The sequence below is a fragment of the Tetrao urogallus genome (assembly GCF_951394365.1).
Source record: "Tetrao urogallus genome assembly, chromosome: 3".
NCBI classification, from domain to species: domain Eukaryota; kingdom Metazoa; phylum Chordata; class Aves; order Galliformes; family Phasianidae; genus Tetrao; species Tetrao urogallus.
Genome location: NC_136815.1, coordinates 80,984,995 through 80,999,356, shown reverse-complemented (window position 1 = coordinate 80,999,356; position 14,362 = coordinate 80,984,995). Strand labels below are relative to the sequence as shown.

The 14,362-nt window shown below is 36.5% G+C and overlaps 1 protein-coding gene across 1 annotated transcript in view; it reads right to left on the bottom strand.

Moving 5' to 3' along the window:
• Positions 1-12,829, bottom strand: part of CDYL (chromodomain Y like) — a gene marked incomplete at both ends in the record, with an annotated part of 56,060 nt that extends 43,231 nt beyond the window's left edge. The window contains one exon of the mRNA XM_079533746.1: positions 12,535-12,829. Within this exon, the coding sequence (XP_079389872.1) occupies positions 12,535-12,829 (295 nt within the window). The remainder of the gene's footprint in view (positions 1-12,534) is intronic.
• Between the last annotated feature and the right edge of the window lie 1,533 nt (positions 12,830-14,362).

Here is a 14,362-nt window from a genome sequence, read left to right as displayed (position 1 = left end):
CAGGCAGGATTGCCAATCACTAGATCCAAGTACTAGATCAGATTGCCAGGTCCCCATCCAATCTGGCCTTAAATATCTCCAGGGATGGGCCATCCAGAACCTCTATGGGCAGCCTTATAATAGAAACACAGACTAATATGTAAGTGTACCCACTCCCTCTCAAACAACAACAAAATCCAAAATGAAAGATCTGAATATTTTATCATGAAGTTGGAAGATCATATTACAGCTTATTATTAACCTGGCTAAGTACTAAAATACAAGAGAAAAATACAGAAGAAGTATAGAGATGCCAATGTCAGGTCAACTACAGACCCAGTGAATGACTTTTATATAGGTTTATTAGGAAATACACTTTGTTTGGTATTTCCCCTCCCCACCTTTAATCTGAACATATGGATACACATGGCCTATTTGTATTACATCATTCTGCTGGATTTGTAATTTATAATACACAGTAGTGCAGTAATGGTTTCTTCAGATAGGCGCTGAACAAATATTATACTTGAATTGCAAAGAATCTGGAGAGAGATTTATTGATTTCATTGGGGCCTAAATTTCACCTGCCAATCTAAAACAAACAGGATATAAGTTAATTAAATATCAGACTTTATGCCAGGAATTCAAAAATAGAAAGCAAAATAATATATATAAAAATTAAAAAAAAAAAAAAAAAAAAAAAAGACTAAATCCAAATTTTCTTCTAAGGATTCTTTTTTTTTAAATTTAATTTAATAAATCTAGTAATATATTGTCTTCAATTATAAGAACCCATTTCAAGCTGGACTATACCAACACAACAGTAATAGAGAACTTTTTACTGTGATACATTAGAAGAAAGAACGATATTTCTTGAAGATGATCACCACACCAGAGTAAAATTTAATACCAGAATAGAAAGGACTTCAGAGCAAAATACCTTTTGCTATCAGTGAATCAAATTCACTTTCTTCTTCACAGTTTTAAGGAAGCCAAACAATAAAGAACAGTTGTGGATAATGTTTCTTTTGACTTGTATTACTTCAGAAGAAGACTCAAAGCTCAACCTTTAAAGCCAGCTAAGTCTCTGTATTTGGAGATGCAAACAAAGTCTGATTTACAGAGGTCCAGAACACCAGTGCTTTCCTTTAAGCTAACAGACTTAGAAGGTATCTAAATTGTCAACTGGGGAGAAAAAACACCATGACAAAAATCGTACTGTTGATTTGCCATGTGTTTTAAAAGCGCTCATGTTTGAATAATTTTATCCATTGCTTTCAAAGCACATAAAGCATAATATAGTCATTTTTTTCTTTTATTTAATATTATCTAAAAGGTTGTCGAATCTAACATGTCAGAAAGGAAAAGAAAATCTTTGAAATAAGCGTTTCCTCTGAATCTTAAGGGTAGAAAACATCAAGTAAAAATAAATCAAGTTCAGATAACTCTCACTTCAGAGTACTTATTCCAGAATAGATCCTGAATTTTGACCCATACTGATCTTAGTAAATGGAGTGGCTGCTCAAAATGTGTTGTACTACAAGATCTTTTTTAAATAGCCCATTCTCTTATTCTGTGCATTATAATTTTTTAATTTTTTTTTTTTTTAATGGAAAACATACCACTTCCTACAAGGACATGAGATAAGCAATATGATTAAGTATCTTTCTCTCATTTTTATTATTTTTATTATTGCTGCAATATTATTTGAGATTAGAAAGGATATTTAAAGAGAACAACAACACACTCCCCGGACTTAACTAACTGCAAGAACTTCTCAGGCTGACAGAACTTAAAGCACTGTCAATGGACAAAATAAAGAAGAAAACATAACACCTCACTATTAAAAAACACACATCTTTCAGTGATGTCAATCAAAGATGTAACTTGTGTTTTGTATAAACTTTTAAACATTTTAAACAGGTTTCCAAGCTAATTGCCTACACATTCACACAAAGTAAAAATAGATGATTTTCCAAACTAAAGAACATAGAATCATCAGTCATTCTTTGCATTCAGAAACAAAAATAAACAATAAATCACAGACACACAGTACTTTATTTCAAATATCAATTATTACCACATTAGACAGTTTTCTTATTAACACTCTCATGAGGGGGAAAAAAAAAAGGTATCCTTGAGGTGTTTTCCTGCATCGCCACAAATACGTCTTCACAGAATCACCAACTTGAAGAGAAATCCTAGCAGGATATTCCTTCCATATGTTGAAAATTTATCTTAAATTATCCACGGCAGTACAATTTTATGTCTGGTAAAATAAGAATTAGCTTTACATTTACAGTTGGTTTCAACTCACTCCTGTATTTCTAAAAAGTGCCCACTGACTTTGAAATCTGTCCAAAAAATAAGGAGAGAGGGAAAATAAGGATTAGGGGAGTCAGTGCAACAAATCTGTTTACACTTGAGGGTCTTTTGAGATGGCTGCTTCAAAACCAAAAGGGATGACTGAAAATCAGTACTGTTTAGTGAAAGCATCTACATTTTGCAGAAGGATTATTTATTTCAAAGTGATAAATACGGTTTTCTAAGCATTTTCTAAAGAACAGGTATGAATATGGATGGAATTTTTAAAGGAGTGTTGTTTTTGTTTTGTTTTGTTTTTTAAGTTGGAAAGAATATGGATCTGGAGTAGAGAAAGGGCAGTGTCCCAATTCACAGCTTGTGCACTGGAGTATGTTAGCAACAGGACACCAGTTTCAATTTCCAGCAGATATGATGGATGATGCTTTCCAATCCTCCAAAAATAAACAGAACTCCACAAACTAAACTGCATCACACTACTTCAATATAGCCCATTTATTTGCTACTCAGGTGCACAATTGCTAGAAGTTCCCTATAAACCACAGAACTTAAAATACTTGCAGAGGTATTCTTAAGACCTGCACGTGCTGTTAATAACAATAGACATTCTCTAGCTATTAGCTACTGATTTGGTGTGGTTCAAGAAGTGGGTGCAGTTGTTGATGCTGAAAAGAGGCAAACATGGAATGGATGTGAGAAAGAGGTCTACATTATGAGAAAAATGCCAGTTCTCTGTAACCAACGATGTTGTCCACATCGCTATGTGGGGACATACAGACTTCTAGTTCTGGATTCCAAGAATCCCTTCACAGTAAAGTCCTCAGTAAGAACTAGACCAGACCTCCATCTTCTTATTACTCTTCTAATGTCTATCCTAATATCCTAAGAGGAAAATAATTAATTCTCTTTGTGTTTGTACAGTACAAATTGCTTTCATAAATAAAAGTTGAGTAAAATATTCCGTACCTAATAACAGCTAGCAATGCAGAATGAAATGTAAAAATCCCTGTGTTACAATTTTCAGGTATGTCACAGAAAGCTTCCTTCCTTCCACAGCAAGTGGACTTATATTCTTTCTAAAACTATAACGTTCATTCCTACAAACAGAGTTTATTACTGTTATCCTTACAAATGCCTACAATTCTTTGACACGATCATTACTCTTAAGCAGTTCTCAGAACTAAATGGAAATTTCATCAAAAGGCATTATCTATCTACTTTGGATGTGACACCTTTCAATTTATTTTGACGTCCTCATGTCTTACTCATTCATTCCAGAACAAAAATTTCCAACATCAGTAATTATTTCATCACATCTCTAATTTAATTCTTCTCTAAAATAATCGGATGCAATATTTTCAGTATTCCCATCAGATGTATAATTTTTTTAATACCCTTTTGTTCCTACCGCACCAGTGTTCATCAGTAGCTTATCTAAGATTTGCCAACTATATATACATAGCAAGTCTACTCAGAAACCTCTCACCTTCTCAGTGGATCTGCCTGAGAAGGCAGCTAGCCAGTTTTTCAACTTCCTCCCTCTCATTCAACCTCCTCTTAAAAATGACACAGCAGTCTGAGGGATAGCAGTGCTAATGCATGGCAGACACTACACCAGCAAATCCTTGTCATTCATGTTTGGTTACACTGAAGCGTAATGACAAATGTGCGTGGCAAAGAAACCTTCAGAACTTCTTTAGCTCAGTATTACGCCAAGCTTCTCAAAGTTGTCCTCTGCAGTCTTTAGGCACTCCTATCCATACCCAGTCTCCAAACTCAGTCTAGGAGCCAGCAATGAAAATGATCAGTCAAAGTTATTTCCTTGCTGTTCCATCACACCGCTTCTGTTTCAGCTTTGGATATATCCCTCTGAAGTTTCAATTTTCTTCTCTTAATAACTATGTGCCTCTCTGCAAGTTTTTGTACCTCCACTGACCACTGCATTTTTTTCTTAAGATCAATAATATATATAAATAAGCACAGATCCTATTACAGAGCCTTGTGACATCCTACTGCTAAGCTTCTGACACAACTGAAATGAGCCATTAAGCCTCCTCCGCTTTCTATCATCCCAGCCAGATTCTCAGCAGTCTTTTGAAGCATACCTGCTTACTTCTTTAGTTGTTTCTTTCAAGGATATTTTCAAAGAAAATAAATGACATTCTGTACTTTATCTACTGTTTCAGGTTTGTTCAAAGAACTCAGTAAAATAGAAAGATGCTCTTGTTCCAGTTCAATCTTAGAATTTTCCAATTTTCATATATGTTCGAACCTAGAATAGTCTAGTTCAAAGCACGAGTTCTTATGACTTGCCTTTTTTCCTTAAATTAATCTATGATGTAATAAACTTTAAAGCATTTTAAATGATAAATTACTTCTCAAATAAAAACTAAAATCTTTTTATGCAACCTAATATTGCAAAATTAAGCAAACAATTACTAGAGCAGAATACACTGTTTGATGACTTGTGGCTTAATGCATTTGAGTGTGCATTCCTAAACATGTTTATGATATAAATGGTATGTACAGAAGATAATCTAGTCATCTTCAGGTTTGATTTTAAAATCTGCAGAGTTTCACAAGTGTAGTGCTTATATATTTTTTTTCTGTTACTTAAAAGAGTAGTAGAAATAATTACGGCAGTAGTTCTGAATAGTGATTATACCAGTTTGAATTTGGCAACTTGCACTTGAAGTAGATATCTCAAAGCAATATAGGATCTTGGTATTTCATTTGGTCTTGATAACGAAACAAAGTGTAACTTGCAGTCAACTGTTCCATACAAGCCTGTTATCGTCTCTTACCCAAGTAACTAGTGAAAAAAAAATTTTTTTTAAGTCTGTTTTTCTTTTTTTTTTTTTAATCAAACCATTTTCTATCTTTTACATGGATTAAATGAAAAACAAAATAGTTCATTTACTAATTCTGTGATGTTTCCCCACCTATAACAGCCTCCCTATGAAGCCTTTTGTTGACAGAAAATTTAATTGCACTCTCAGCATCTCCCCTTTCAAGTAGATAATGAACTACACTAAGATTATTTTTGTCCAGGTTTTATGGATTTTTGTATCAATGTATTAAGATTAATCTTTGTATAGGAACTGCTGAATCATGGCCTGAACCTCTGATTGACCACCTGAGGTGAGCAATGAGTCAGCCCTGGGAACACAGGTGAAGGTAACTCTGCTGTGCTAATGGAGGGATGGAGCCTGGCTCCACCTCTCCTAGACCCCATTTAAGAGCTGACTACCAGTAGGAAAGGATCTCTTTTGGAGATTGCTCCTCATGGAGTCTTTTTCAGTGAGCTTAGGAAGAGGGTAAGCTTTCCATCCATTTTTCTTTCTATCTATTTTTCTTTGGTGATAACCTGTTTAGCCTAACTTTCCTGTGTATTTCTGAATTATAACATCTGTATATTCATTGATTCTACAATCTTCTTGTCAACAGAACACAGACCCACGTAGACAATTTTCTTAGCAAAGTTAAATTCAATCTACTTCACAGTCTTAAGAAAGATGGGAGGTATCTTTCTCAAAAGTGGAAACAGCATGGGACAAAAAAGCATTGATGGTTACTATGTCAAAGTAAAAGCCACTGTAGAAAGCATTGTGTATTTCTGATTGCACTTTCCACTTCTTCTGTATTGTCAAAAGCTGTTTTAAAGTTGCACAACTTTGACAATGTGGAAAGAAAAAAAAAACCCAAAAACAACCAGTTTGACACTTCTGTTGACACATTCAGTCTGATCTTCATCACGTTTTCTTTGCAGAGATGTAAGTAAAATAGGTTAAAAGTGAGCCTCACAAACAGAGCTTTTGCTTCACACTGCACTTCTTTCCCAACGTTACCACAACAGGTATGACAAATCCTCAGAAATCACTTCTATCTGATCTTGATACAAATACCATAGGAATATGTGATGACTGATCATTATTGATTCCTTCTGAGCATTTATGAGATTTAGACCCCAGAGATCAGATCCTCAGTCAGCATAAATTGATGCAACACCTGAAGAAATGCACAGCTAACAGCATGGGGCTTATCATTGGGCCTGCAAATGCAATACAAATGTTGGTGAAGATAACAGCAATTTTTCTGTCAACAGAGGTTCAAAATTTTATGTCCAAATTAAGTATTTCTTGAGACATTTATTTCATTTCTATAGATAGACAAAATCCAGAGTTCCCATTAAAGGGGAAACTCATTTTTCTGGGGCAAGTTGCATACAACATTGTGTGTATATGCCTCCAAGGACATACCCTTACCCTCTCTGTCGTACTGATGAAAATAAACTTGCCCTTAAAGGAACACTTAGGCCACACTGGAATTGGGGTTAGAGAAGCAACCAAAAGGAATGGGCTCATTCTTTCCAAAGTAGTTCCCTTTTTTTCAGCTGTATCAGAAGTCCACACCAACAGTCTTCAAACAGACAAACCTGGCATCCAAATCCACAGCATCTCTGTTCAAAGCAATGAAAGACAGCAGAAGGCAGAAAAAGCAAGAGACCATCTACTTACTCCTTACATTCTCTGGAAGACACCATTAAAACTTAAACAAGCCTTGCACCTAAATCCTGCTTTATCATTACAATCTACTGACATAAGCCAGTCTATCTTGAAGATGAAAGATTTTCACACAAGTTCTCAATCCTGGAGAATCATATAAAGTAACAACGATCTGTACCACGTACCAGAAACTGCAGAAGTGTGATATACAAAGCCCAGAAAAGTATGGGATAACAGGCTGATTTTCCACATAATGCACACCATTCACACTACCGCGTTACTTAAAGCTTTTGCATGTATGATAACGCAGAAAAACAAAGATAAACAAATTAACAACAATTTAGAGTATTATTTAAGTTAAAAGGAGAGAAGCTGAAGAATTTGAAAATGACCTAAGAGATGGAAAATTGATGGTAGGTTGAAATTTTGCAAGTCAGTGCATAATAGAAGGAATAAATGTGAACCCTTTGAAAGTAAATTCTAAATAATATGTAACTTTAAGGAAAACAACAAAGGTATCTAAGGTTGATTAAATTAAAACTGTTTTACTTTGAATCAGCGATTTGCAAAATGCGGACACAATACAAAAAATACAAAATTACACACTGCTGTATTCAACAAAGAGGTTTAACCGGTAATGTCAAAAGTTAGGCAGGTTCACAAAGGACTTTAACCCATTTAATTGGCTTTTGTTTCCACTAATAAAATGCTTGGTTGCTTTCCAGATCACTCCATGGAGATCAAACCACCACCCAAGTGCAATGTACAAACACACTGCAAAAGGAAGTTCCTGTCTCAAGGCTTTTTTTGGAATAATGTTTTACTACCAAAACATAACAAAAACAAAGGAAAGCTCAGAGCTGCTTCTGTCTGTCCAGAATGCTAAACAGGAATCTGAAGAACTGCAACACATCATCCCAACTTTCCTTTATTTGTACTTTTCACTCAAATTCCCACAGGAGTGAGTTCTGCGACTTTCCTTGTGCTTTACGGATGGGTTACATGCATCACTTGTGGTCTACAAGGACAATTAATCTGAATCATACCCTACATGCCTTCATCAGCTGCAATACTCTCCCAAAGGGCCTCCTGACAGTGACCTAATGATTTGCAACGCAGCTATCAGACTTAACCAAATAACAGGCACTATTTTCCATGTTCTCCAGAAAGTGTGTTTTTTTTTTTTTTGTTTTCCAAATCTGTAGGTTTTAATCCCATAAGCTGTTTTGAATAAGGGAGAGAATGGGTAACAAACACAATGTGAGCTCAATAATTTTTCTCAGGATGCCTGGCTTTTCTTTCAGTGCCAATACCATTGTTTCAAGCTGAGAACAAGACCATCATTCAACCGAAAAATCAGCAGACACCCTTGCTGCCCACAGGTCGATATACTCCAGTCATCTTTCTGTTGTCAGACAGACTATTGCTCATGCAGGTTATACATATGAAGTAGCTTGTGCAAGGAGGGAGGTGCTGATGTCACTGTGTGCAATAGCAGTGCTTGTTCATCTAGCAAAGCGACATACTCCACTGCATTTCTTGTATTTTTTCTTTTCCTGCACACCAGCCACCAGCCTGCATTGCTCTAATTGTGACAACACATGCAGCTATGTGGCATTTCTTGCTTGTTTTAGAAGCTTACATGATATTTTACCCAAAATCTGTTTGTGCCATTTATTCTCAATTGCATCCACGTTGGACACCATTACCTGAATAAGAACATTAGTGACCATAGATAAACCCAGAAAAAAAGTACAGCAAGAAAGCTAGAATTTGCCAAGCAATGGAATTCAACTAATTTCTACTCAAGTTTTGCAGGACATTAAAAACCAATCCAGTGTTTAAACTCTTCGTAAAACTGCAAAACAACTTTCTAGCCTTGTGTGGCTCAGATTCCCTTTACAGTTTCACTTCTTTGTATTCCACTGAAGAGAAATTCCTAGAATAGTTATAAGCATATTATGTCTAAAAAATTTGCAATGAAATTTCAAAGTTATTCAATTTTGATTAAGGAAGCATGCTTTCAAAAAATCTCAAATGTATCCAAACCTAATGTCAGATACGAGGCCATTTTTTTGTCTTGCCTATTTTTGAGTAATACAGATTGCTTGTAGGTACCACTAAGATCTCTTATACAACATCACAGTTTTTGGTGATGTTTTTTTTTCTGTTCCATCCACCCATTTAAAGATCACTTATATTGACTTCTAGAAACAGGATCTTTAGAAAAATAGGAACCACAGAAGTGTTAATTCAGTGACTGACCAAGTCCCACTTTGTCCATATGCCACCCTTCCTAGACTAGTATATTGAATATTACTCCATAGACTTTATTTTCAAGGCCAAGCCTTTAAAATATAAATATTCAATACAATGATGTGGTTTCATAAAACATATGGTTTGGACAGCTACTAGATTTTGGTATGCTGAAACCACTAACTACCAGAGCAAATAAAACTATTATTTTATTCTCCCAGCACTTCTGCGTATTTGTCTAAATATTTACTGGTTGTCTTTTCTGAGACTCTTCTTAGGAACAAGAACTGTGTCATGGCAGTTTGTCATCTGAAAGCATGACTAGATGCTACAATAACACCAATATTTCATTGTAATTCCAGTCATTAAACTGGGATTCTCCTATCCATACAAGGCTTGTTTTTTTTTTTGTTATTGTTTTTTTTTTTTTTCTGATATAAAAAAAAAAATAAAAAGAGGCTGGGGAAAAAGCACACAAAGACAACATTTTGAAGAGTTTCACCATCCTGAACTGGGACTAAAAAAAAATAATGATTAATACAATCAAAAAGCATTTATAGCAATAATCTCAAAATTTGGAACACCTTCTTCATATTAAAATTTTGAATGTTTATGTTCCAATTTTACTTTAAAAAAAAAATCAACACCTAAATCAGCTGCGATAATCAAAATTGTCTAAAATTGATTTGAAACAAAATTTGCATATTTCTAGAATGTTTCAAAATTACACTTTCCAATTGATTATTTCTTTTTTGATTAACTGGGATTTTTCCCACAAAAATGTTTTGAGGAAAATTTCCTGCATCAGCTCAAGTACAAAGTTATTTCCCAAAATGTGCTTTTGTATTCCTGACAGCACCCTCCATGTGGAAGTAGGAACTCTTAAATTTAACAGAAGGTGTACGTGGAGGAGGTGGGAAGTTTGGAAAGAGTGCTGCGTAATACCAAACCTATCATTTGCATTATTAATATGTCAGATCTGGTGAGTATGAAGAGCTAGAAATGAGGGTACAAATTTGAGGAAGTTTCTGCAAAATTAACAATTCTGACAAGATTCCTGAGGCGTTGACAGTGCTGAAAATGTGATGAGGTGTCCAGTCAGGACAGGAAGAATGTCCTGAGTAAGGAACAGAACAGGATTCTGAACAGCAGGAGACTGGTGCAGGGGAGGAAGAGGAGTGTCTATTTATCACATTTCAATGAATAGCAGTGACATTAAAAATAAAGCCAGCAATGAGCAGGTTGCAGCTTTAATGAAGAGAAGGAGAATGTGTCAGCTTGGTAAACTGCAAGGCCAGGCTAACTCTTGGCTTCCCTCTGAACAGAGGTCCAATCTGCTGATGTAGAATAGCTGAGTTGTACCACAGGCTTTTATGAGAAAGAGTTCTGCCACAGAAATTTTAAGAAGTTAGGGAAAGAGACAGATGTTGGATGCAACTGAATGTTGTTCCTTCATAACATTATTTCCAAGCTCTATAATCAGAGATTTACTGCTTGATTTGGACAGTACCCCAGAAAAGTTGTAGAGGAGTCCATCTATAGAACCATAATAAATTAGGATATTTGCTTCTATTTCCAAGCAAGCTACACAGCTCGGGTTGGTGGCAGTGTTGTGAGAAAAGGAAAGCCTTGGTTAATAGCTCTTCAGGAGCCAAAAGAAGCAGAAATGTTCTGTGTATCCTTGGGCAACCATGCATCGTGACTATCTCCTCGGTTCCTCCTGTTTTGGTCCACACCTTAAGATCTTGTGAAAATGTAAGTGTGAGAAAAATTCTTGTTATTGCAAGCACAGCTTTCAGCATTAGATGAAGGAGGTGGTAACAAGGGAACTGCAACACCTCAGTGAAACAGGTTAATACACCTCCAATAATCTTTTATGTGCCACTATCACTCCTGCATAGGACTTCCCAATTCCATTTCATGCCCTGTAACAAGCCCTTGCTACACTAGCATTACCAGAGAGGTTGGTGGGAATGATTTAATTATTTGGAGACTATTAACCCACCTAAGAAGGTGCTCTTTTATTCCTGTTTTGTTGTGTGAGGTTTTTCTTTGTGTTTTTTATTTGTTGGCTTGTTTTTGTGAATGCCTCAAGGCAAACACCAAGATGCTGAAGGCAGTCCTAATCGACCACTTCACTAGGAACACCACTGTACTCCAAAGCACATATTATTTATCATGAAACCATCACATCTGTGAACACTAGTCTACCTCACCTGCTGAGGAAACTTGCACAGTGGCATCTCTTGCCTTCTCCCCCTCCAGCTTTGTTTACATCCTCAGAGATGCACATCCCCTCTTTAGCCCATGCAAAGGAAGGGATATTTGTGGCATCAATGTGTGCATTGCCATGGTTACCTAGTTCATCTGCAGCAAAAGGGGTTGGTCCATGACCTGACACCACAGCTCCAGGAGAGCATTCCTCCCTTGTCGGCCACTACAGAAGTGTTTTGTTTTGTTTTTCATAAAAATCTGAATGCAAGCAACAGTGGGACACACTGCTCAACCTCTCATAAAGTATTCAACGTATTTTTGTGCCTACATAATTTGTCTCTGAGCATGGTTTTTGTCAGCCCTTGACTTCAAGAAATTTTTCCGGCAAGTCATCATCAAAAGTATACCTGCAGATTTTACCCTCTGAATTTTATCTGAGGAGAACATTACACTTGAAAACTTAGCTTCAGAAGCAAGCTAGCAGCTACAAGTTAGGTCTGTCATGAGAAAACAAAAGTTTGGGGCATCAGAATGATGACCATATTAAACCAGACTCTCATCAGGGTGAGGGGAATTAATAGCTTACTCCCAGACAAAGAAACAGTTTGGGTTTCTTTGGTGTTGAAAATGTAGTTTATTTCACTCCCACTGTAAATCTACTGAGATACTGCCAAGCCAGGCATTAAATCTAAATAAACTCTCAATATGAAATGAGGTATAAACAACAAAATATTGATAAAATATAACGAAGAGAGAATTCAATCCAGGCAGAAAGTGCATGTATCTCCACAACTGGCTCAAATTTTCAATGAAAAAAACATTATCAACTTCAGTTTTTAAGAAACATCACTCTATCAGTTATTTCATTATAAAACATAAATAAGCCATTATAAGAAATCCCTCCTCATATTGTTCATCTGTTCACATAATGTATGTTTCTAATATTCGTAACAAATTTGAGTCTTTCATTATTTCAAGAAGCAATGGTGCTACCCCTGGAAATAGTACACTGAATACATGACCAAGCATGTCAAAGCAAACACAGGTATCTCACGGTGGTTCTGAAAACACAAATACCAGTGAATCTCCGTGAGGAGCGCAAAGGGGAGTAAAGTTTGAAATGGCTTTGTAGTCATAAAGCTGTGAAGTCCTCCAGACTTAATGTGTCTGAGACAAAAGTGGGTAATTTGCATCTGATTCATAAAATGAATCAGCCAAATGAAAAATCTACATAAGAATGACTGATTTGTACACTTACCTTTTCCATTTATTGTTAATGCTGATGCAATTGTGGCTGTTACTGGCACTGGCAATTGTGGCACTAATGGATGTATCCTTGGTCGGCTCCCCATCCTGGCACGCTCTGCACCAGGTCCTAATAAAGCTCCCACGGGTTTTTCTGCTGCTACTTCAGGTGCTACAGAGTCTTCTTGATCCTGCTCTGTGTGGTCCATTTTATCAGGGCTTTCATTTTGGAAGCCATCAACTGCTGTCCGGCTCTTAATTGGACTTTTGGGCACTAGGATTTTAATACCTGATTTTGCAAGGTCCATATTTTTCCTTCCAGAAAGAGATGGTGAATTGTTTTTCCGGAACTTCTGTGTGGCAGTAAAGAGTTGATTATTTTTTGACTCGTGGTCTTTACTCATAACTAAAGATTTAGTGGAAGTCTTTGAAAAAGAACTATTGGTAGACCTAGAAATTTGTTTTCTGGCGTTATTTGGAGAGGTCCTATTTGTCCTAGTTAATGTGCTTTCTTTTTGCTTTTCATTGTGACGCCTGTTAAATTCATGTATATACTCCTCACAATTAACAAGGTGCTGTTCTGGCTCCCAGGTGTCGTCTTCACTGTCATATCCTTTCCATCGCACCAAATACTCTGTCTTTCCCTTCTTGTTTTTCCTCTTGTCAACAATTCTCTCTACCTGTTAAAAAGGAAAACCGAGCATTAGGCACAGGCAGATACACAAGTCATCGAGCAACACACATGCAAATAATTTTTTGAAGTGTACATAGATTTAAAAATGCTCTTTAGTCCAGTAATTCTCTATTGTAGCTCAGTTATCATGCAATCTTTCACTGCTGACTGGAAATGCCTCTCTTTGTACTTCAGACTGTTACTTTCACCTAATAAAAGATGCTCTAGAATACCAAAGTCATTATTCAATATGAATTTTGCATGCGCAGGAATCTGAATAAGACGTATGTTGTTAACCATCGGCATTGGCTCCCAATGAGTTTCAACACCAAGATCAACGTGACTGGGATTTCACTCCGTGAATACAGAGATCACACGTAAATCTGCTGCGAAAACACAGTTTGTTTACCTTACAGAATGTATTAATGTATCATTACCTGAATAACTTGTTTACTTAGCACAAGGCATGTGTGAGAATATCTTGCTTATGGCAAGTTATCCTTTAGTTACCAGGGACAATATAGTACAGCTCCAAAGTCAGGGCAAACATGGAGTAGTTTTTAGAGGCTGTTCACTTTGTGAAAACAGAGAACTTGTTTTGGCCAGAGACTTCGGTACACATACTTGAACCAATTACCATGCCTCACTTATCTGCAAATAGAGATGGTATTTATGTCACCAGCATTAAGCAGTTACATGCTACAACTGCATGTGGGAGCCACGTTGTAGAGGAATTCAGGCACTGGTGTAAGGCAGGCAGGGCAGACAGGAGCAGCTGCAGGGACAGAGGCTCATGCCTTGCACCAAATTTGCTGTCAGTCATGCTACCACAACAGAGAGGGAATTCTTTCATAGAAAGAGAGATGTAAGTGTAAGGCTAAACTCTGGATTTTTCCTTTTTTTTCTCTCCATGCTGCCTTCTGGTAAATTCTGCAGCCTATTTTGTTTCAGTTATGGAATCAACACAGCTTTCTTCCCATCTCTATCTCCCTTTTGGTTATTAAGAAGAAAAAAAAAAAAGGAGTGGGAAGAGGTAAGCAATGAGACTACAACTTATTAATTTACCTCCTAACCCTGGTGCTCAGCACCTTATGAGTAAGACGATGCATACAAGCAGCAATCACACATACCTAGGATAGCTTCTGAAGACTAGCAACATGTACTGCAG